This window comes from Polyergus mexicanus, unplaced genomic scaffold, assembly GCF_030449975.1.
Source record: "Polyergus mexicanus isolate NDT 795.1 unplaced genomic scaffold, iyPolMexi1.0 SCAF_2, whole genome shotgun sequence".
NCBI lineage: Eukaryota > Metazoa > Arthropoda > Insecta > Hymenoptera > Formicidae > Polyergus > Polyergus mexicanus.
The window spans coordinates 6478301-6504236 of record NW_027223322.1 but is presented as its reverse complement, the minus strand read 5'-3'; the positions used below and the strand labels follow the sequence as shown (position 1 = coordinate 6504236).

At 31.1% G+C, this 25936-nt stretch overlaps 2 protein-coding genes across 4 annotated transcripts; both read left to right on the top strand.

The window, feature by feature from the left end:
• Positions 1-639: 639 nt before the first annotated feature.
• Positions 640-19055, top strand: Chd1 (chromodomain-helicase-DNA-binding protein 1). 3 transcript variants are annotated; one of them, XM_070315704.1, is made up of 23 exons: positions 640-2318; positions 5633-5745; positions 7075-7359; positions 9330-9518; positions 9601-9770; positions 9882-10045; positions 10135-10294; positions 10417-10729; positions 10826-11033; positions 11505-11785; positions 11892-12618; positions 12711-12956; positions 13418-13588; positions 13749-13872; positions 13960-14114; positions 14203-14564; positions 14691-14925; positions 15881-16000; positions 16092-16319; positions 16466-16795; positions 16881-17368; positions 17592-17705; positions 17765-19055. In XM_070315704.1, the coding sequence occupies exons 1-23, from the start codon at positions 2313-2315 to the stop codon at positions 17985-17987; spliced, it is 5412 nt and encodes a 1803-aa protein (XP_070171805.1). In that variant the 5' UTR covers positions 640-2312; the 3' UTR covers positions 17988-19055. The 3 variants fall into 3 exon arrangements, with proteins under 3 accessions (XP_070171805.1, XP_070171804.1, XP_070171806.1); XM_070315703.1 differs by having other exon boundaries at positions 16881-17374; XM_070315705.1 differs by lacking the exon at positions 7075-7359 and having other exon boundaries at positions 16881-17374; positions 17765-19054.
• Positions 19056-21421: 2366 nt separating this feature from the next.
• On the top strand, positions 21422-24704 carry Pu (GTP cyclohydrolase punch). The gene is made up of 8 exons (XM_070315702.1): positions 21422-21563; positions 22344-22527; positions 22672-22847; positions 22927-23243; positions 23608-23751; positions 23828-23918; positions 24041-24300; positions 24401-24704. Exons 2-8 carry the CDS (start codon positions 22356-22358, stop codon positions 24504-24506), a joined length of 1266 nt encoding a protein of 421 aa, XP_070171803.1. The 5' UTR covers positions 21422-21563; positions 22344-22355; the 3' UTR covers positions 24507-24704.
• The last annotated feature ends 1232 nt before the right edge of the window (positions 24705-25936 follow it).

Here is a 25936-nt window from a genome sequence, read left to right as displayed (position 1 = left end):
TTTGTTAGTATAAAAATTGTTTTCCTATATATATATGTATGTGTATATATATATATATATATATATATACATTGTTGATCGTACTAATCGATGATTATTTCAATTTTGCACATCTTTCACTACATTAATATTGTATATTAATTCAAAACAGTACTGTTATGTAAATAAAAATAATTATATGCTTAAATTGTCTCTATAGCGTTAAAATCACATAATAATGTTTTAAATTATTGTTATAGCTCTCTCAACCTCGGTCTCTCCAATTCTATATATATTTTTTTAATATTTGCATCCATTCTGAGAAAAGGCTAATTTATAAAGAAAGGAATACGAGTGTGGAATAATCTAATTATATATCGAATCAAAAATATTACAGTTTACGTAAAGTATGTTTCTTTTTTGCTGGATTTATATATAATTGTTCCGATTTATGATATTCTGTTTATTCAACAATCTATATACGTCTTAAATTCAACGGCATATTTATTTCATATTGTCTCTTGCAACCCTGTGAACGTTGCTCTTAGCTGCTTTGAAATTTCCCGGTTTTAAGCTCGAATCTCTGGAGCAGCGAGAATCGAGCGCTCGATCGAGCCACGACAGCATACATATACCGGAAGCTCGGCCGACTCGTTCTTTTCCGGTGCGGCGTGTCACAGGCGTATAGGTAATATTTTTCGTCTTTCATTATCACTACACAATACGTTAGTTTCATCGACTGCGAGACGGCGTGTTGGCTTTCCATTGAAACGGGCGCGGTTTCGCGCTCAGTTGACGTCGTTTTCTCGACGCCGCGACACGTACGATCGGTCCGAAATCGAAAAGAGGTGGCTTCTCGATTTCGGATTTCTGGCATCGTCCTGCTCCGATATTTAATGGAAAACTTGCGCTCCGTTTCTTGTAACGTCTTCGCTTGCGCACTTCGCATGGCGACGTCGCCGTTAACATTATAGAGTCATCCATTCGTTCAGACGTCGTCGACGATTTGATGTGATTCATCCTACCTATCTACCTACCTACCTACCTACATACGTAACGAGAGGAATCCGAGGTAGAATTAAGAACGTGAGAGTTCCTGAGTCCTCGAAAAAATTCATTCTTTCTTACACGGGGTATGTATTTAATATTATATGACGCACGCGTTTCCAATTTTTTTCTTTTCGATAATACGTTCTATTGCGATTCGAATATTTAGATATTTAAATTATTTCGTCATTGATTTCGGCTCGGGACGATTATTATGCGATTTTCCCCTTTTCAGAATCGTGACTTCGTTTCCGTTTACAGAAGCATTGTATTTTTTGTCTATCACGCGATATATATATATATATATATATATTTATATAACGACATATTAGTATCAGTTCGCCATTAACGTGATTCTCCTCGAAATTGGGATTATGTAATATTCCATTTATTTAAAGCTCGATCGTAAAAGCTGTTTTTGTTGAATCGATTTTCGTTTAAAACGTTTGTAGAAGTTTCGAGAAGGCGTTTTCGAGATATCACGCTGTCGTCCGCGCCATTTTCAGCAGAGAGCTAGATAATTGCGCATAAAATACATATAACCGAATGACGAGGTAATCGAAAGAGCGTCGTGACGCACGCATTCTGGGTAAAATCGTTGCTGCTGCTGCTGGCTGCTGCTCAAAATGGCTGTCGGACGAGAGATTTCCGTTTCGAGATCGTGTCCGCATTCGATGTGTCCGTTTAGTTCGTTATAAAGTATCCAACGCTCGGATCGTCGAATGGACGCGAAAAAAATTGCAAGATAATTTTCTCTGAATAAATCCGCCTCTTATCGCGACATTTTACATCGCGAAAGTTTCTTAGACGAGGTATTTTTTACGCTTTAATAATTGCTTTCCGGTTCGCGCACGCACGCACGCATAGACCAAGGATTGTACGACGCATGCGCCGCTTTATCCTTCTCTCTCCCTCCCAGCTGATCTGTCGCCGCCGCGTCCAATAGCCTTTATCGTCTTAACGCTGCGGCGACGGAATTCGCTGACGAGGGTCTGGTGACGAGATGGCGCGCGCGTTGCATGTCGGGATGATGGTCGTGGAGATGGGGGAGGGGAGAGTGAGAAGAAGCGACTCGAGTTCACAAAATGGCGGTCTAGCTCGCAAGTCCGTGACCATACAGTACACGATACTCGAATAGTTTGCCGTAATGTCGAACCGCCGACATCAATAACGATCTGTTATCGCGGACACGTGTACGTGTGACGGTGGTACTACTGGATTTGGCGCGATTTGTATGCGGATCGTTAAGAATACGACGGTTGTCGGTGCGACGCGTAGACGGGACCATGCAGGTGAGTGCACCTCCGGAACATCTGAGATTCATATGCGATTTTATCCGCGTGTTCGCGGATTTTCGCGATAATTATCATCGTGTACGAAACGATGATGCGTTTATGCGTGCATTTATGAGTGCGTGCGAATTATGCGTCGTCGCCGTGGAGTTGTTTGGAATAGGGGAAAATCGCTGTTGCTCGTATGCGTTTCGGTCTACATGTTTGACAAAAATGTCGCAAAAATTGGAAAAAATCATCGCAGCTCGATCGCGAAGGGTTTCTACATGTAGGGCGGGGTCCCCCGGACCGTCCGGACTCGGGAACTTTACCCTCCTTCACCATGATTTTCCGCGACTTTACACACTTTTCCAGTCTCCCAATAACCTATAAGGTTTGTTTACGTCGCGTTAACGTGACATTTTTCACAGAAAATATCATTGTACCATTCTAATTTTCATCGTAAACGATTCCTCACACTTTCCTTCGGCCTAGTGTCATGCTTATTCGAAAATCAAAAATGTACCCATTTTTGCAAATTGAGCTGGAATATCGTCGCGTACAGTTTTGTATGGTAATCAGGAATGTACAACACGATTCTCGCAGCAATTGTCCATTATTTTAACGCATTTTTATTAGGATAGTGCCAGAAATACTCTATAGTTTCAACCTTTGAAAGTTTCTCACAGAAATTTTGATTGCAATTTTGCAATTTTAATGTATGATTGAGACATGATTGGGTATGTCCAGGGATTTTATAACCTTTGTGTATGCTATAAAAGCCTGCACATGCTATTCTTGGGGTCCTATTGTAATCATAAATTTCTTTTGCGTTTGTGTTTTATAATAGCGATGATCATATTATATCATAAAGTATGCTATATACAATAATAAAGCGTACTTTGGATGAAACTATATTGTGTTATGCTACATTTGATTCAATTTGATGATAAATTTGTCTTGACATGTCATAAAAGTAGTTTTAAAAGCAAATGTACACTTGTTAAATAACAATTTCTTCAAGAAAATATATAATTTTTGAGATAGTAACAAGTTCAGTTAACATACATCGCAAAAATTTGGTAAAATTTTAAAATAATATATTTCTTATATGTTTCTGCTGCTATATGTCATATAGAATATGAAAATTATCATGGTTTAGATAGCAGCATTGTATGTAGATGTCTATAATAATTGTATACAAATTCAATCATTACTTAATCATGTTTACATCTCTCTCTTCATACTTTATTTAGCTTAATTAACAAAATATATCTACAAGTTATCATAATGCATTAATAATAAGATTTGAACACACTGAGTAAACACAACCGAAATTAACTATGTTAATTTACAAAATTAACTGTTTCTTTAACAATATTCAAGCTTGGAGTCTTGTATCAATTATACATTCTTTTATAATATATTACACACATTATTTTATACATTTTACGAAATTTTATAAAAATATATTGTAAATAAAACTATCAATTTTATACTCATATATTTTTAACAATGGTTCACAATGTTAACAATGTTATAATCTATAGTCTGGTCTATTTTAATATTTAATCACACGCTATACTGGTGATGTGTGGATTGGAAATATAGTATGTATCGCTAACTTCTGTTACAGAAAAAAGCCAGGAATCATTACTTTATATTCAATTGATATGGATATGCGAATGAAACTCTACATTGATTGCAAAAGAGAATTTTAGTTTGCCCTCTATACATTATAACTTTAGCATTTTTCTCCAATATATCTTTATAGTTACATAATTATTATATTACAGATATCATAGTTACATAACTATTATATTATTATCCACTGATATATAAATTTGCAGATGAATGAAATTGTTATATTATAGTGTTTCTCTGCAGTTACAATGTACATATATTTCATAAAATACTAGTACTTTGAATAAAATCGCAGATAACATTTTTATTAACAAAATCGTAGGTAACGTTTTTATTAACATTATATAAGATTAATATTGATGAATCTTAATCCTTTTAAAAATAATGGAATATATAATATACAAATTAAATAGTATACAACATAGCACATAGTGTACAATCTGTTATAAATTAAATTAAATAATATATAAACGTATTATTACTCATATATTTATGTATGCATTGAGATATCTTGGTCATTGATCGAGATGTAATTTTATGGAAATATTTAATAAATATATAAATATACTACAATGTGTGGCGATTTCTATCATATATTTATTATTAGTGTCCAGACCTAGATTAAACACCTTTACATACATGTTCCTTCTATGCAAATAACATTGGAAGTGACTGCAGTTATGCATTTGTGACAAACGGATGCAAAACACATTGGGATTCATAAAAATTTTGTTTGTATTTAATTTTACAAGAATAAATATGGACAAACAAGAAAAATTGCACGTGAAGAATTCATTGAATATGAACAAACAAGGAATTCTCCTGTTAGATATATGAAGAATTCTCGTAGAATTTAATATTAAGCATATATTAAATATTGCAAATGCGTATTATTATCTCTTGTTATTTTATTTAAGCCAAAATTATATCATACAAGTATAAGTCAATTTATTTAAGAAATTTGTTAGAAAATTCGTATTACACTTATGAGAAGACAAAATGGCAGACGATGGCAGAAAATGGCAGTCATAAAATGAAGAATGGACTGTTGCGATAATGAGTTGCTAGCAGTGATATTTCTGCGGTATTTCGGGCTGATTAAGGAAATAAAAGAGAATGCGCAAGAATAATTCCTCTGCTAGACATATGAAAAATTCATTCAATATGAACAAACAAGGGGTTTCCCTGTTAGATATATGAAGAATTCCCGTAGACTTTAATATTAAGAGTAAATATTGCATATGCGTATTATTATATCTTATTATTGTTGCTTTTTTATTTAGGCAAAAATTATATTGTAGAAGTATAAAGCAATTATTTAAGAAATTTCTTAGGAAAATTGCACTTATGAGAAAACAAAATGGCAGACGACAGTCACAAAATGAAGGACGGGCTGTTTTGATGATGAGTTTGCTAGCAGCGATATTTCTGCGATATTTCGGGCTGATTAAGGAAATAAAAGAGAAAAAGCGCAAGAAAATTCGACTGCTTTTTTTAACTTTAGCGGATTTACTTGTCCATTATTATAATTGTATCATCGATTTAGAAAAAATCTCTGATGAAAATTTTAAGACTAAAGTATTATGGTAATAAGCAATACTAGGGGGATGAACTATTCCAAACAACACATGGCGAGCGATATTTAGTATAAAGATGAAATTAGAATCACATGTAGCCATATTAACTTGCAGAAAACATTAGAATCTGAATCTGGTAAGGAATCCGGATCCGATTCGGAGAATGATAGCAAAAGCGATAGCTCCTCTTCCGGAAGCAATAGTGGCTCGGGATCAGGATCCGACAGGTGAGTATAGGCAAGACTCGGCCATTCCCCTGAAAATCGCGAGACCTGATATATAAACTTGCATCACTGTAATTTTATGTACTTTTCATGCTCGGAAAATGTATTCGATATATTTGTGTGGAAATTGTTTCCTTAGCTTTAGACAAGTTTCAGATTTTATTTAAGAAAATAAAATAAAAATTTTTTTACTCTTATAATTTTTTAAAATATATATTTATTTTTTTTATACTTTATTAATTTAATTAACTTTATTAATTATTGTATTGTTGAGGTAAATGTCTATTTTATTTAGTATAGAACGGATAGAAATAAAATATGTGATATTGATATGCGACAAAGTATAAAAGATTGAACTAAATACAAGTACATATCAGGTTTCTCTTCAGTGTAAGGGGTTTTATCAAAATTAGTGCCATTCATAATTAGCTACTTGTGTATTGCTACAGCTTTTCTTATATAGCTCTAACAATGTCTTAACAATTTTGCTAATTTTATGTACTATTTTTTATTTTGGGTTTTGTGTGAGCACAATTCTTTTATATATCCTACTTGTGTCATAATGTTTGCTTTCTTGTACTCGAAAATCATCTGTGCAATGCTAGGTAAACTCTGCTATTATCTTGTAGCATTATTTGTTACTTTTGATTAGTCAATAGTACAAATTTCGGTATAAAATTATAAAATTATTAAATACATTTTTTATTCACATTAAAAATAGTATTTCGAAATGTATCTTATATCTTGGAAAATTTCATTACAACATATAATGTATTCATTTTTATTTTTTAATTTTCAATATTTTGATTTTTGTTTTAGTAATACTATAGAAAAGAGAATATGCGCATATATATCTTCTTTTATTATTAATAATTATGTATGAATTCTACATAGATATGTTTTATAATCATATAATATATTTTTATCTTTATTCCATTTTTATCTATAATCTGTATATCCTTTATTATCTTATAAAAAATTTACACATTCTAGAGATTGAATTATTTGAGATTAACACTTAATTATATCTGGCATTCATTTGCAATGCCGCAGATCATTAAAAAAATCAAAATTAAATAAAACTATATAGAGGTTGAGTTTTATACATTTCTTAATAAATATTCAGACGGAATGAGCAAAAATTTGGATTACAATATATTTAATAATTGTTAACAATTTTATATCTATAATTATTTTTTATTTATTTTAGTTGCTTTATTCTAGAGTATATTAATTATGATTTTAATAAGTATATTTCGAAAGACTATGTATCTCTCTCTCCTTGTGACGTCCGTACATAATTAGTGAAATATTGCCTGGCTGCTAACGCAGTGACTCTAGTTCCTCGAGCGGTTCCGGTTCCGGATCAGGTTCTGATTCAGGAAAGTCAGAGAAGTCGGATGCACCTGCTGCACAAAGTGATAGCTTCCAGAGCAAAAGCTCGAATCACAGCACAGAAACAAAGCTTAGAGTTAAACATGAGTCCAGTCGTGAGTGGGACGAGAATCCTGACATATACGGCATTAGAAGATCCGGGCGTTCCAGGAAGGAACCTGACAGGCTCGCAACGAATCGCGATAGCGACAGCGATGGTCGCAAGAAGTTTAAGAAGAAAGGGTAAGTAAAAATCTCACGGGAAAAATCTCGGCGCTCGGTATCTTATGATCGATATATAACTTGGCTGGCCGGGTTTCTGCAATTACAAAAAAAATTACAAAACTAATGTAAGGAAGATTACAAATTATTTTTTTGTACACCATTGTGTCATATGCTAGTTCAGAGATAATAACGATGAGCTCTTGTAATTATCACTTTAAAACCGAATAGAATATATCTACAGTTAACTTGTATCTTGACCTGTAATTGTATTCATATTATGAACACACAATTATGTACCGCTATCATTAGTTTTTCATCAAAATCTTTCGATACATATATTTATATATGTCTGTGATACACGAATTGATGAATTTTGTATTTGTGTTTGTGCTAATTTCTGTTTACACTGTTATCACTATATTTACCATATATACACATACATATTATAACTACACATGTAAATTTACAAATCTGTCTATAACTTATCAGTATTGATTATAACCAGTGTTTTGCATAGATAATATTGAAATTATCTAGATCTTATCTCTCTTATCTTATTTCTTTAAAGATAAAATAAGCATAAAATTTTATCTTAGATAAAATAAAGATTTATTTCAAGTTTATCTAGATAATAGATGAAATTATAAAGCATTTTATCTAGATGATATTAAGATAACATAGCTTAAAAAAAAATTAAGCAAAAACTATGACAATTAAAATAATATATATTTATTTATAAACTTTTTTATTAATAATTTTCTATCTTCCGCTATGATATTACTATAGAAAAACTGCACAAAATTGAAAAAATCACATTCAGCAGTGAAAATATTATACTACGCGCGCACAAGACAATATGATGCAACACACTTTAAGTCTATTCTTTATAGTTTTACACTAAATACAATGCTTAGTGATTCTTTAATATGATTGGATTTTACCTTTTGTTCTCTGTTGGATCTAAATGTAAGAACCAAACGTATTAAAAAATCATAAAGCGCTTACTAAGGCCTGAGTTCTGCTGAATGCAGCCATTATCTTAGATAATTTAAGGTAGATGATGCTTTTTTCATCTAAGATAAAGATGTAGATAATATATCCTATTATCTAAATAAAGATGTGATAATGCAATTGTTTCATCTAAATTATTATCTAGATAATTTCATCTAGATAACAGCAAACACTGATTATGACATAATGTCGCGTAACTTTAATATTTTGTTAACGTAAAATGTGGTTGTAAAAATTTATAGTGATGTTGTGACACTTGTTTACATAACATTCATTTTACTTTTTATTTTAATAAATTTTTAGGTACATTATAAAATCTGCTATATGTTACACATATATATGCATACATTTATTATATAAGCTTATTTATAAGCGTGTATATTTTCCTCTTGGTTTGCACTAATTGGATTTCACTTTGGATTTGCATATAACTTATTACTTTCTGTGCTTATTACACTTTATAGTTTACTTCACAATATGTTTTATATTCTATGTTATCTTGAATATATTAAAAACTTAATAGATATAAATTTTAGGTATTGCAAAAAATGTATGATCTATACAACATTCTCTTAAATTATTACTGCTTTATTTCTTATAAGCTTTAATCTTAAATTATATAAATAACAAAGATGACAAAAAATAGAAATTGGAAATAAAATTCAAACTTGACTGATTTTAATATAATTTTCTATAATTATATTTTTTCATTATAAAATATGTTGTAATGGATTTATTTTACATTTTTTATTGTAAATATATTGAAAACACAATATAGTTTTCTGCGTTATATAAAAATTATATAAGAAAATTAAAGTTTAATAATATCTGACAATGAGTTAAATTCATGTATTTTATATATATATATATATATATATATATATATATTTAATGAATTTGTGACAATTATAATCACAAATATATCAGTTGTAACATTTGCACAGTTATACATATGTGTGATTCACTCTACCTTTTAGTTCACACAATTCCTGGAATTCAGAAAGTTCAGATTCCGAATCTGACGAAATTGAAAATCGAAGGCCGTCTCCTAGCAAGTCCTTGAACAGACGCGCGGCACAAAAAGCGAAAGAGAAAGCCAGGGTACGAAAAAAGCGGATCTCTGAATCTTCTGAAAATTCTTCCTTTGATAGTGATGACAATAGAAGGTACATGTCGTGAAAAATTAAATAAAAAGAAATATATATAAAAATATATATAACAAATTTCGATAATAAACTCAATTATCAGGCAAGTCACTAGACGGACTGGTACAGCAGTTAGTTATAAAGAAGAAAGTGAAGAAGGTACTGATAGTGAAGATTTGGTTGAAGTTGACGAATCGAATGCCGCATCAGCCGAACCTGATAATGCGGAAACTATTGAACAAATTTTGGGACAGAGAGTGGGCAAGAAAGGAGGTTGGTTTGTTTTTTATATATGACACTGCGTTTAGATATTAATCAAGTTATTAATTAAAAAATTGTAAATATATATATATATATATATATATTTTACATAATTATTTACAGTTACTGGCAACGTGACGACAATCTATGCTGTCGAAGAAAATGGCGATCCCAATCCAGGGGATCTAAGTAATGTAGAAACTGAAATACAATATTGGATAAAATGGAAAGGCTGGTCTCACATACACAATACATGGGAATCGGAGGAATCCTTAAAAGCACAAAAGGTCATTATTAATATATTTTCTAGTCTTTATTAAGTCTTTATGACTTTAAGAATCATTCTTAATATTAAGATTTTCGTTAATCTTATTAGGTAAAAGGATTGAAAAAATTAGACAATTTTATTAAACGTGAACGCAGACTGGAACAGATGAGAGAATATGCGGAACCAGAGGAATTGGAATACTTTGAATGTCAATTGGAACTCAAGCATGATCTTCTGAAAAGTTACAATAATGTTGAGAGGATTATTGGTATAACATTTTGACTTACATAGATATTTATATTACGAAAGAATATCTTACATAACATATTAATATATAAAATTTTTATATAAGTGTATATTTTTATATAAATTATACATGGTTTTTTTTAGCTGAATATAAAAAACCAGATTCGGAACATCCTGATTATTTCTGTAAATGGGAGAATCTACCATATGCTGACGCCACATGGGAAGATGGAGCTTTGATAGTAAAAAAATGGCCAGAGAAGATAAAGGAATTTCGCGACAGGGAGGATTCCAAAAGAACACCAAGCAAACATTGTAAAGTTCTTAAATCTAGACCTAAATTTTATCAATTGAACGAACAGCCATCTTATATGGGCAAGGAAAAAGATTTAGTATTAAGGGATTATCAAATGGACGGAGTTAACTGGATGATTCACTCCTGGTGCAAGGAAAACAGGTACATAAGTATTTCTGTAATAAATAATAACAATGTATTTGAAATTATTACATTTATATTCAATTTATTTTGATTAATTATTACATTTTTTTGCAGTGTTATATTAGCCGATGAGATGGGTCTTGGCAAAACAATCCAAACAATATGCTTCCTTTATTATCTTTTTCACACGCAACAACTTCACGGGCCATTTTTACTAGTAGTTCCTCTGTCAACTATGACTTCCTGGCAAAGAGAGATGTTTCAATGGGCACCTGATTTGAATTTCGTCGTTTATTTGGGTGATGTCAATTCACGTAATGTTGTACGTGTTATTCCTTACTATTTTGCAATAGGGTGTTTCCTAAGTACACAAACTTGAAGGGGATATTCCTTGACTTATTCTAAGAAGAAAAGTGTGTCCTAAACTGCTTTGTTTTCAAAATACAGAATGTCTAAGTTGTGTAAAGATAAATGAAAATTTCGAAAATGTGGAAAACATTTAAAGATATTTTATTCAAATTTGGTAGGCGTGGTATTAATATGGTATCATTATATACTTTTTATTACATATTACGTTTTTTTTTCTTATTACATTTTATACATTTATTACATATCATTACATACATGAAAATGAAACAGTTTAGGACACATGTTTATAGGACCTTTTCTTCTTAAAATAAGCCAAGAAATATTCCCTTCAAATTTGTGTATTTACTTAGGAAACACTCTGTATACATATATATATACACTTGATATGTTAAAATTCTAAATAAATTGTATAAATTCTTTTCAGATTAGAGAATATGAATGGTGCTATCGAGGATCGAAGAGACTAAAATTCAATGTCATACTTACGACGTACGAGATAGTACTTAAAGACAAAGCACTGTTGGGTGCCTTAAATTGGGCAGTGCTGCTAGTGGATGAAGCTCATCGATTGAAAAACGACGATTCTCTTCTATACAAAGCACTTAGCGAGTTTCACACCAATCATCGTTTGTTGATCACTGGTACTCCGTTACAGAATAGCTTGAAAGAGTTATGGGCTCTATTACACTTCATTATGCCTACCAAGTTAGTTTCTATTTATTTGAATTTTTCCATAGTTATCTAGTATATACAGACTTTCCATTTTTTATTTAATTATTATATTTACATTTCCTGCATCATTTTAATATAGATTTGTCTCATGGGAAGAATTTGAGAAACAACATGACAATGCTGCGCAAAAAGGATACTCCAAACTACATAAACAATTGGAGCCATTTATTCTGCGTAGAGTTAAGAAGGATGTTGAAAAATCTCTGCCTGCAAAAGTTGAGCAAATTTTACGGGTAGAGATGACGTCTCTGCAGAGACAATATTATAAATGGATATTGACTAAAAATTACGAAGCGTTAAGAAAAGGCATGAAAGGATCCAGTTCGACATTTTTGAATATTGTGATTGAATTAAAAAAATGTTGCAATCATGCTTTCCTTACAAAACCGATCGAAGCGGAAAGGGAGAAAAGCAATGAGGATTATTTGCAAACACTTATTCGTGGTTCTGGGAAACTAGTACTTTTAGATAAATTATTAGTGAGATTGCGTGATACGGGACACAGAGTATTAATATTCAGCCAAATGGTCAAGATGTTAGACATTCTCAGTGAATATCTGCAAAAGAGGCATTTCCCATTCCAAAGATTAGACGGCAGTATAAAAGGGGAACTGAGAAAACAGGCATTAGATCATTTTAATGCTGAAGGATCGCAAGATTTTTGTTTCCTGTTGTCGACACGAGCTGGCGGTCTCGGTATTAATCTTGCCACCGCGGATACTGTGATAATTTTCGATTCCGACTGGAATCCACAAAATGATTTGCAGGCCCAGGCTAGAGCACATCGAATAGGACAAAAGAATAAGGTGCGTTCGCGATTGTCTTGAAATTCGATGCTCACTTGTATGAAAATTTCTGAGAAACTTCAATCTTATAACCTAATTTACATTGCATATAGGTCAATATTTATCGATTGGTTACCAAAAAATCGGTCGAAGAAGAAATTGTGGAACGTGCGAAGCAGAAAATGGTCTTGGACCATTTAGTGATACAGCGAATGGATACAACCGGACGGACAGTATTAGATAAGAAGAATGCAGGGACCAATAACAATCCATTTACCAAAGAAGATTTAACTGCTATTTTGAAATTTGGTGCGGAGGATCTGTTTAAAGATGAAGAAGCCGGAGATGAGGAGCCATCTGTGAGTTTATTGTTGTCTTTTATATTTTTGTCTGTTGTGTAGAACTATTTAATTCAAAACAACACGATATTGTATTAATATTTATTATATATATATAATAATATTAGCAACATTGAATACATTTATACATACTCATTTAATATATATTTAAAATCGGTTCAAAATATATACATGGAGTGCTTTGCATAAATGGCTTTATTCCTTAATAATATGTTGTAATACAGTTTGTCTCTAAAAGCCTCTAGGGTTTCCTCTATTTTAAATCAGTTAATTTATCCTAGCATTCTTTTCTTGGGTTAATTTCCCACCACTCATATTTATATTACACAATTATATTAAAATAAGAAAGCAAATAAAAGATAGAACATATAACAACATTTTTATTTTGTATAAGAGTGAAGATTAAGAGAAAATCTTAAAGAAATTCGAATATAAATATTTATGAATTTCTGTAAAATTAGTGTGATATCGATGAAATACTAAGAAGAGCTGAAACAAGAGACGAAGGTCCAACGACGGTTGGCGATGAATTGTTATCCGCTTTTAAAGTTGCCAGTTTTAAACCTACTTTTGAAGAGGATTTAGAACCTATTAATCAGCCGAATGATAACGATGATGAAAGTAAAGACTGGGTAAGCATCTTTTTTTAATTTTTTTTATCTCTTCTTTTTTTAAATTTTTGGTCTTTTTGAATCTTAAATATCTGAATAAGTAAACTGTCCATTTTGCAATTACAAATTTTTGTGAAGAAAAAAAATTATTGTTTACTTAATATTGTCTTATTCTCTTTAGGCTGAAATCATTCCGGAAAACTTTCGAAAAAAAGTAGAAGAAGAGGAAAAGTCGAAGGAAATGGAGGATCTTTATTTGCCACCGAGAAGTCGAAAGACACTTCAACAAATCAATCAGGGCGAAGGTATGTACTTTGACAAACACTTGCAATTTCTTCCTTGTAAATGTGAAATATACACTGTATATAAACAAAAACGAATGCTATATTTAGGAAGAGGCAGAAAACGCAAAAAAATACAGGATGATAGCGAAGAGGGCGAAGAGTCGGATAGCGAGGCAGAAGGTAGTGATGATGAAAAACCCAAGAAAAGAGGTAGACCGAGAGTTTTGCCGCGCGAGTACGTCAAAAGTTTCACGGATGTTGAGGTTTGTAGCAAGTTTCATTTTATACCAAATTGGTCGATTTCTCGTTTCTATAATATGTTCTCTTTAATATAATAATTCTCCATCGCAGATACGAAGATTCGTCAAAAGTTATAAGAAGTTTCCGGCACCTTTGAAACGGTTGGATGATATTGCGACTGATGCTGATTTACAAGAGAAACCAATGTCGGAATTGCGCTTCTTGGGCGAACAATTAAAATCTAGATGCGACATGTGTTTAATAGAGTTCGAGAACATGGCAAAGGAAAATAAAACTGGCGAAGAAGAAGGCAAGGGGCCCGGCCGAAAGAGAGGACGGGGACCTACTTTCAAGATAGGTGGTGTTATGGTGAACGCGAAGTCATTCTCGGCCGCGGTTAAAGAACTCGAACCTTTGGAACAAGCTTTGCCATCCGATCCTGAACAACGCGCCAATTGGCATCTCGATATTAAGTGAGTTTATAATTTATATGAGTTATATTTATCTTTTTTGTATCGAGTTTGATTTAAAAAATACTGAATTAAATTAGTAAAAATATCAAGTACGGAATAACTTTTAAGAAATTTTTGTCGCTTTAGATCGAAACCAGCAAATTTTGATTGCGAATGGACTTCCGAGGATGATTCAAGATTATTAAGGGGTATATATCAACACGGTATGGGTTCGTGGGAAGCGATAAAAATGGACGCTAGTTTGGAACTGGGGGATAAGATTTTCCCTAATGGCAGTAAAGTGCAACTTAAACGTGTGAACGCACGTGCGGAATATCTTCTGAAGATTTTGAAGAAACAAATTGATCTTAAGTTAGGAGTGGTAAGGTTATTTTGCATACAGCATATTACGAGTATATTTTTATTTGCCCTTTCCTTTTTCAACAGGATTATGTCTTTCTCCTACAATTAGAAACCGAATACGAGGTAATACCCAGACTCTTCTCCATCCATTTATTCCTACCTGTATCTTGATAAATAATTAAAAAATACAAAGTGTGAACTATGAAATATTAACATAAATTTAAATGAGAATTTTCAGGCTAGAATATAAGTTGTCAAGTAGTTAACTTTAACAAATTAAGCTTTTTTTCATTTTTTTTACTATTTTTTTAACTTATTTATTTTATTTATTAATTATATGTTCAAATATATTCTGTTTCTTTTTGTTCGCGTGTATATATATATATATATATATTTATTTGTAATTTTATTTGTAATATTATATATCTTAATTTGTTAAAGTTAACTACTTGACAGCTTATATTTTGTTCGCGTGTATATATATATATACACGCGAACAAAAAGAAACAGAATATATTTGAACATATAATTAATAAATAAAATAAATAAAAATAAAAAAAAATAGTAAAAAAAATTTAAAAAAAGTTTAATTTGTTAAAGTTAAGTGCTTGACAGCTTATATTCTAGCCTGAAGATTATCATTTAAATATTCTCATTTAAATATATGTTAATATTTCATAGTTCACACTTTGTATTTTTTAATTATTTTAATTAGTTATATATATATATATATATTTATATATATATATATATATATATATATATATATATATATATATATATATATAAGTATAATTTGTTAAAGTTAAGTGCTTGACAGCTTATATTCTAGCCTGAAGATTCTCATTTAAATATTCTCATTTAAATATATGTTAATATTTCATAGTTCACACTTTGTATTTTTTAATTTTTTTAATTACTTACACACACACACACACACACACACATATATATAAGTTAAACAATTATTTCAGACACGAATGAGAAAACCAAGGAAGCCCAAGGAGATGAAAACAGCAATCACTAAAGAGATTGTAGAAGATAATGATACTTCTGGTGATGAAACTAAAAAATCAAAATCCAAAAATGATAAAGTGAGTTTTCAAAAAGAGAAATTAATTTTTTATATTTTGTGAGTTTACATAATCCATCTGTATGTTTCACTATCCCATCATTTTCCCACAGTCTGGAGTTAAGAAAGAAGAGGATATTGTTGCAAAGAAAGAGATCAAGGATGAAATTGATGATTTATCTGATGACAAGAAAAAGGATAAGAAAATTAAAAAGGAGAAGAAAGAGAACAAAAAAGCGAAGAAAAATAAACAAGCTGCAGGTCCTATGCATTTTACTGCGAATAATGAACCAAGGGCTGTTGATGTAATTGGCGAATTGGATCCTCCAATATTTGATGAGGTTAATGTCATTTTCTTAACAGACTTATGTACTTTTCTTCTAGTCTGTACATATCGACATAAAACATGTGAAAAATAATTAAAACTAAGAAAATTGTATTATGTATTATATGGAATAGTAGTATTGTATTTTATTTTCTCATATAGTGTAAAGAAAAGATGAGACCAGTGAAGAAAGCATTAAAGGCTCTAGATACGCCAGATATGTCTCTAAGCGAGGAGGAGCGAGTCGCTCGTGCGCGTCGATGCCTCTATCAAATTGGAAACCATATCAATACATGTCTTACGGAGTATAGAAACCCTGAACAAATCAGCGAGTGGAAAAGTAATCTCTGGTATTTTGCTTCAAAATTCACAAACTTTAAAGCAAAGAAGCTTTATAGAATGTATAAGAACTTGGTGAAGCAAGGTGGCGATAGCAATGGTGGTACTACCTCGAGTCCTGATAAAAAAGAGGATGCCTCCAATACTACGAAGGTAATGCTGCATCAAATTTTTTTAGTTTTTATAGATAAATATAGATAACAAATTTAAATTGTTTAATTTTTGTTTTGTTTATCAGAAACATAATGAAAGATCGTCTCACGATAAACAACAGGCAGACAGCGGTAGCGGTAACAAGGACAGCAGAATAACGAAACGTAAAATTGATGATACCGAGGAAAATTCAAATAGCAGTATACAAAATAAGAAACAGAATATTTCTGCTGTCAGCAGCAGTATCACCAGCACATCCACAGTTACTATCGGTGCTATTACGATTACTCCTATAACATCAACGCCAAATTCCACATCAAGTACCACTAACAGTGTAGAAACATCACGACATAAAGAGCAAAAAGAATCGAAGCATAAAGATATGAAAAGAGATAGGGAGCGTGACAGAGATAGAGACAGAGGACACAATGACAGGGGTATGGATAGGATAAGTGGAGGAAAGGACGATAGAATCAGGAGAGATAGTGGAGGATACAATATGGGGCATTATAGTGGCAGCAGGGAGGACGATCATTGGTTATCCAGAGATGGAAGAGACATGAGAGACGGCAGGTACGGGTAAGATCGTATTTTATTTTACATACACAGATATATATCTCGTGATATCAAAGGACATAAGTATATGTATGTGAACTTACATCTCCACATTTAGTTTAACTTGCTTCATTTAATTTGTCTTTAATACAAAGATAGAGCACCAAAGTCGTGGCGTTGAATAGAAATCGCTATTTATATTAATTGCTTAACTGTGTTGTGTAATTTTGTTTTCCGACAGATTCGGAGATCACAAACGCGACCGCTTTGATATGTATGGCCGAATGTCCAGCGGTTATCACAGAGACAGGGACAGGGATCGAGATCGTGGTATGCATATGAATGAAAAGAGGAGGTGAGTAATAACAATCATTATTCAATTTTATTTACAAATCTAATTCGTAATCTTTTCAGTGATTATTACCGATATTCCTCGGGACCACCGAGTTATGGATACAATCCGGGTAGTTATGGTGGTAGCAGCGGCAGCAGTGGTTATCCTCCAACGGATATCGCACCGGGTCATTTTAGAGGTCGCGGGTATCTAGGAGATAGTTATTCCGGTGATTGGCGGTCGAACAAGGATTATAGGCGAGACTACGATAGAAGGCCACCACCACCAAATGCCAACTCCTAGTGCTTCTTTCCTCTTCGGTTGTGACACAGTAGCGGTACCGTTTATGTATGATTTTGAATGAAAGCTGGTTATATGCATCTCTACGTGTAAGAAATGGTGATAAACGCGCGGTGTGTGCACGGTGTTTCTATGACATGAATCATATATGTATATATATTGAAAATCTTGATGCTGTAGCGCATTGGTTGCTATAGAATATTCTAGAATACTAAACGGAACGTATTCTAAACGCTCCGGAGCATTGATGACGTCAATTGGATCGTATTTCTGCCGGAGTATTTTGTGTTATGTATAATAAATAAACTGCTTCCGCGCTCTGCGCATATATTTTGCATTTTCGATATTTTAATTATGTACATAAATATGTACGTAAAATTCAGTTTAAATATATATAGCTCGCGCACATAATCGCGAGAATTCAAATCTCATAATAAATCATTTCACCTATCGTCATCATTATGAATTCTGATTCTATTCTGATATTATCAAACATTTAACTATGTTAATAATTAAATATAAATGGACATGGTGTAATGCATACATACAATATCTATGAAATTGTCCAAATTGTTTTATTAATCACCATCATACATTTTTTTAAAAAAAGATTGAGTATGTATTAAATGAATATGTATTCCAAAAAAATACAATTATACGAAGTTGCTCGATTCGATGGGGCAATATATGTCAATCTATTTTGCATGATAACGAAATATCGGCAGCATGGGGACTATTCGTACATTTATTTAGTATTTACTGAAATTAATCTATATATAAATCAAAAGAGAAATACAATTCAGGTCGCACTTTTTTTCCATAGTCTTTTGACATGTATGATTTAAAGAGAACAAAAATAGACAAGAATATTATTTTTGCGTTCATTATTTTATGATACAACAGTTTTTCAATCTAAATCTATGAAACCAATGAGACATAATGAAAATATTAACATAAGACTGTTGGTTATATTCTGTTCATATTCAAACTATTAAATTATACTTAGTGCACACGATTTTCATTTCTTTTTTTGACTAACGCAAGATTGAAATGTAAATCTTACATACCTTATTAAATAAAGAAAGTATAATGCTGCTTTAAGTATGATTCAATAGTTTGATACGAATGGAATATAATTATCGGTCTTATGCTAATATTTATGATATATGTCACATACATAGATTTTGTAAATATATGTTAAAAAACTAGTGTATCATAAAATAATAAACGTAAAAATAATATTCTTGTATGTTTCCACTCTTGAATCAATCAGAAATGTCAGAAAACTATGGAAAAAAGTGCAGTCCAAATTGTATTTTTTTTATTTGCATATATATGATGTTAACAATTAAATATAAATGGATATAGTGTAGCGCACAATGTCTAAAATTATACAAATTGTTTTATTAATTATCTTCATAAATTTTCTATAAAATAGGTTGAATATATATTAAATGAATATGTATTCCAAAGAAATACAATTGTATGAAATTGCTCAATTTAATCGGGCAATATATATCAATCTATTTTTCTTGATAACAAAATATTGATAGCAGGAGGACAATTTGTATTATTTAGTATTCATCGAAATTAATCTACATGCAAATCAAAATAAATACAATTCAGGCCACACTTTTTTTCCATAGTCTTCTGACATTTGTGATTCAAAGAGAATAGAAATAGACAAGAATACTATTTTTACGTTTATTATTTTATAATATAATAGTTTTTTAACATAAAGCTATAAAACCAATGTGACATATTGTAAATATTAGCATAAGACCAATAATTATATTCTGTTTGTATCAAACTATTGAATCACTTAATACAGCATTACGCTTTCTTTATTTAATAGGATATGAGGACATTCATAACTCAATCTTGCGTTAGTCAAAAAAAGAAAAAAAAATCGTATACATATAATAGATTTTATATTATCTATAACCGGAAATCTTTTGTGTATAGAATATTAATATTTTTCAGCTCGAAAAGTTTTGATAGATTTCAAAGAAACGATTATAGGGATAATTAATCATTTTTGCTCCAATTAATAAAAAACAACTGATAATTTCTATATAATTTCTGAAATTTTATATTTATAAAAAAACAAACAGTTGAAAGTCGGGCTTTTATCGCAATTATAGTTTTTATGAGAATAAAAGAACAATGTATGTGTATGTATGTGTGTATGTATATGCGCGCGCGCGCGTGTATAACATTGTAGATTTTTCGTAATTGAAAATGTATGTTATCCTGTATAATTCAAGATTATCGAGATTATATGCTGAATATTGTGTCTATTAGCATATACAAAATAATTTATTTTATAGATTATTTTATGCTCGTCAAACTGCAATTTTCGTGTGCATTTGTGTAAATAATGATATGTATTTAATAAGCAAAATATATTCGCGATTATATTGATTCGTATTAAAGAAGAATGCTAATTCTTATATTTTATGTCTTAAATCAAATAATCGCGTTCAGAGACAGGATAACGTTATTAATCGAATGGTAATGGAGATTTGGTAGATTCTATAGATTTTCATTTGCGAAATAATGTTCCAATAAAATAATGAGCTATTCATAATTTATTACATTATAGTGGCCGATTATATGAAAAACAGTGGTAATGATATCGATTACAAAGCAAAGAGGAAAGGAGAAAGATACATTGTAAATATTCAAAGATTAAAATAAATATAAATGATATATATAGTGAAATAGTTTAAAATCGTGCATGTTAAGATATATGTAAAGCGATTATAACAACAATATTTTATCTATTGTAGATTATTCAGCGTTTCTGAAAATATATCTGCAGAAAAATTTTTCATGGTATAATAGTGAGCATCATTTGTATTCTTGTATAAGAAAACCAATATTATTATTTATAACGCGATAAAAAATTAAAGTCTTATAAATCGCTATATAATTTAAAAATGTGAACTAATTATAGGACAAAAGCGTGATAAATCAGTAATTGTCTTTAGTTTATAAGTTAAGTCAAAAAGTTTCTCGATCTAAAAAAATGATTGAAGTGATATGATATATTATATCAATTTTAATCGCATAATCTCCGATATTTATTAACGAAGTGAATATTCATTAACTATATCGTTTATTATAATCTTGTCTTACAGCCTTAAAAAACTAAAATTTATTGATTATTTCTTCAATATAATTTTAAATTCTATAATTTTTGTATTATAATTTATTGTTTTATAATTTATACAATTTGCATGATGCATTAATATAAATATTTAATTTAATTTAAATTTATATTGTCAATACTAATATGTATTCGCAGTAACGTCAGCTAGTGATAATTAAATGCGTATACACATGTTTAGATAGGCGTGTCCCTCTCCAGTGTACCATTTTCAGTAGTATTGGCCAATGATATCGTTGATACAATGAGTATGCCATTTTTTACTTGTGTCTATCAATAGTGGTAGTCGATAGCTGACGTTTGTCGATGTTCGTTGCAGGACACGTACGTAATCAGCTCTATTACTTTGTGCGACGCAATTTCACTTTTTTGGGAAGAAGATTCACAGTTAATTCGATCTAATCAAGGTATCGTACTTCGTGTACATAAGTTTAATGAATACGTAATTGATAATTTTTTAAGATTTATCTCCTTTTTTTTTATATGTCACGTATAACATAATCCGAGTTGTCGGTTATACAAATAAATGATGTTGAATGAATGTACAAATTGAATCATAAAACTGAATAATCATCCGAGTAAAATTCAAATAGTGATTAATTAGAACTTATAAAATCGCCAATAACGTTATTATTAATTATATAAAATATGGTCGTAGGTTGGATTTATAGTATATTGCATTTATAAATATCTTAAAATGTTTATAAAAATTTTATTATTATAATTTCTAACAATATCTCTTTATTTCTTTACTTTTAATGTATTTAATATTAATCTAGAATTTTTTAATGTTAACATTTATTAAACTATTTCTTTTTCTCTTTTTTTTCTTACCTTTTTTGTGTCTCTTAATAATATAATTTTAAAACATAGATATTTCTTATATAAATATTAATTTTAAATCTTATTTCTTAAATTTTTCTAAATTTTTTCTGTGAAATTTTCTCATTAATATGTAGGCATACTGTCGTTATGTATAAGTACATAAGCGAAAGAACGTCATTGAATAGAATTTAAATGACTTGGTAATAGTGTGGTCACCTAGAAAGATTCGGGTTCAATCTTTCCGGTTTAATCACATTCGCGCCGGATGTATTTATTATTCATATATGCCCAAAAATAAAAAAAGCTCTTTTGTCAAATTAAAAATGTAAGTTTTTTTGCTAACAAATATTGTTTTGCTATAGATTACTAAAAAAATGACGGACGACCGTTTGGATATAGTAATATTTGGTGCTACTGGATATACTGGAAAATATGTAATGAAAGATGCAGTACATCTCTGCAAGGAACACAAGCTAAGATTTGGTGTTGCTGGTCGTAGGAAGGAAGCTTTGGAAGCTGTCATCAAGGAATTTGCCTCAAATATTGGTAAAATTAAATTTATTATGTTTTTAATTTAAGACTTAGAACTTAAGATTTTAATTTATTTATTTCAAGATGCGATAGAGCATCTAGACCATTTTCCATATTATTAATGGTAATATTATTATATATTGGACATTTACTTTTTAGATGATGTACCTATTATTGTGGCTGATATAAAGGATGAAGAGTCCCTTACAAAAATGACGAAACAAGCAAAAATAATTATTAATTGCTGTGGTCCATATAGATTTTATGGAGAACCAATTGTTAAGGCTTGTATTGCTACTCGTACTCATCATGTTGATGTTAGTGGCGAACCTCAGGTGATAAAATATACATATCTTCACAACAAATATCATAATGAATATTCAGTTATATGTTGATATTTTAAATATTTTACAGTATATGGAAAAAATGCAATTGGAATATAACAAAGCAGCGCAAGAAGCTGGTATTTATATAGTGAGTGCTTGTGGCGTTGATAGTATTCCTGCCGACTTAGGAATCATATTTACACAGCAAACATTTGGAGGAGAAATCAATACTATTGAAACATATCTAAAATTTTGGACAACTGGAAATGTGAAAGGTTCTCTTCTGAATTATGGAACTTGGGAGTCTGCAGTATATGGCATGGCTTATATGAACGAATTACGAGCACTGCGTACAAAATTATATCCTACTAAATTACCCAAATTCACACCAAAACTGAAATCAAAGTATGTATGCTTGTTTTCCAATTTCATATATATAATTTCATCATATATAATTTTATAAGTCGATTTTATATATGTTTCACATGATTAAAAATTATATGTAAGAATATATAATATATATGTTATTATAAAGAATATGCATGTGTTTTTTTTTTTTACATATTATTTCATGTTAATGAAACATATCATGTAGACGAAGATAAGTAGTGCAGTAAAAGTTTCATTATTATAATAAGCAACATTATCTCTTCTAAGGATATTTGAAATAGAAATAAGGACGAAACCCATGATTATTTCGTTATTTTTAAATATTTCTATTTTTGCAATTCTTATATATTTTAATATTTGCAATTTTTCTTTATTGCAGGATATTACATAGAAGTAATGTTTCTGAAGGATGGTCAACTCTATTTATGGGTGCCGATCGTAGTGTCGCCTTGCGTACACAACGATTCATGTACGATAAATACAAAGAGAGACCTGTACAAGTGCAAACTTACATCACATTTCAGTTAGTATTGTATTAATAGAAATGTCCTAAACATTGAAAAGTATTTTCTGTATTAATATATGCTTTTCACTATTAGATCTTTCTTTTCTTTCCTGATGATTGCTATTGCTGGTATGATTTTCGCCCTCATGACCCGTACAGCATTCGGTCGTAATTTACTTCTGAAAGTATGTATGTGAGTGTGTGTGAAAGTATTTATAGTTATGCAAGTATAATGTGTATAATATATTTATAAAATTACGTTTTATGAGTGAAAGCAAGACAAAATAATCAAACGTAATGTTTGCAGTATCCGGGTCTATTTTCGTATGGTTTTGTAAGCCACGAAAGCCCGAAACGGGAAACGCACGAACAAGCGGGTTTTTCTATAACATTTAAAGCCCTTGGATGGACTGAAAAATTGGCTGAATCTACAGATAAGCACACAGATCCACCTAATAAAAAAGTAATTACAAAAATTAGCTGTATTAATGTATATGAAATAACTAGCATCGCAGTGACCTTATCGGCAATTACAATTCTTAAGGAAGCTGATAAAATACCTGACAAGTAAGTTACTCATCAATTATCAACAAGACATAACTGTCCATTCTATTATAATTTAATTAGTTAAATTTTGACTTTATTCTTATCAATTATATCTTTACAGCGGAGGAGTACTTACACCTGGTGCTGCATTCGGTAAAACTTCTATGATCGAGCAATTGAATAAACATAATATTAAATTTGAAGTGATATCATCTACTGAAAAGTAAAAATATCAAAAAATTCTATAAAATTTTCTTTAAATATTTTTGGTGCGATTGGAAATATATGGTGGACTCTTATTAACACACTTTATAATCAGGTTTACATTTTATACTAATATTTTTATAGCTTTTGAGTAAACCTGTTATGCTTTATATGTGTATTTCACAATACTTTAGGAGAATAAAAAATGATATCTAATTGTATTTTTTTATGTTATAATAGACGAACTAATAATTTTTTAAATAATTATGCATAATAAGCATATTAAGGTTGAGATAATATGATATATTTCATTACACAACACTATATAATACATTATATATAAAAAATTACAATTATCATTCAATGATAAAAAGGAGTAGGTTAAGACTCCTGGGTAGTCGCCATAGGCTGCGGTCTAGAAATGCTTCAAAGTGTTTGATTGATCTATCAGGACACAAAGAATAAAGATTTCTTTATTCTGATTGGTTAATGCAATGCTGCGAAGCATCTCTATCGTCTTCTCGACCGCAGCCATAGACATAGTATAGATCGAGTGTTGAGGAGTGCGAGCCGAGGTGCACGTAGAAAAGGACATACTCTGTTTCGTGCCCCTTGCGTTCTTTCTCGCTCGCACGTAGCATAACGAAAGAAAGCGCTATGCTCTGTGCGAGCGAAAGAGAACGTAAGGGGCACGAAATAGAGTATGTCCTTTTCTACGTGCATTTTTACCCCCACTCCTTAAATAAAGGTAAACGCTCGGTCTAGATATACTATGTCTATGGTAATCGCCGTGAAACTCCGAGTTGACGATGGCGACATGGGAATAAAGATGCTACGGTAGGAATAAGAACCCTGTCCAACGACTTATCATATAAGTCAGGCCTGCGGCCGGTTTGCACTTTTTGGCCGATCTTGGTTGCAGCCATCCCCACTCCTTTTGTTTAATAGTATCAGAGAGAAGCCTGAGAGAAGCAATGCCGGCGATTTTCGTGGGACGTTTTTTCTAGGCCGTAGAGCAGCGCCGCGCATCCACTTTTAGGAATTGGAAATACTCATCCACTTTTCGGTACTGTTATACCCGTATTCATAGTCCGTCCTTGAGGAATAAGGATTCCTTGTTCCTCGTTCCACGTTTCATAAACTTTCCTTGACCGAACAAGGAATCTTATTGACTCCCTTATCTCAAGGAAGGTCACGAGCTTCCTTGAGGAGTGATGCGACCTTTTTAGCAGACGATACGCAGAATATAACCAAATATAACCTCCAAAAGTTAGTTTCGTTACATTTGTGGTTTTGTGGTTATTTGTTGTCGCGCTCTCAAACTGAAAGTGTATAAAGGAAAAAGGGATAATGGACAATGAATTTTTAAATGATTCTGACGATGGATTTGAAGACGAAAATCCAGAGAATCGGATTCTGTGGCGGATTCCGAAAAGATACATTCGCGATTGGG

Excerpts from the sequence above, each read along its gene's own strand:
- Chd1 (XM_070315703.1), top strand. Across the intron at positions 7,360-9,329 it reads AAGAAGTTTAAGAAGAAAGG|TTCACACAATTCCTGGAATT; the intron begins GTAAGTAAAAAT and ends TCTACCTTTTAG. Across the intron at positions 12,619-12,710 it reads GAATAGGACAAAAGAATAAG|GTCAATATTTATCGATTGGT; the intron begins GTGCGTTCGCGA and ends CATTGCATATAG.
- Pu (XM_070315702.1), top strand. The coding sequence starts at position 22,356 with ATGACGGACGACCGTTTGGATATAGTAATATTTGGTGCTACTGGATAT. Across the intron at positions 22,848-22,926 it reads ATGTTAGTGGCGAACCTCAG|TATATGGAAAAAATGCAATT; the intron begins GTGATAAAATAT and ends AATATTTTACAG. Across the intron at positions 23,919-24,040 it reads GTCGTAATTTACTTCTGAAA|TATCCGGGTCTATTTTCGTA; the intron begins GTATGTATGTGA and ends TAATGTTTGCAG.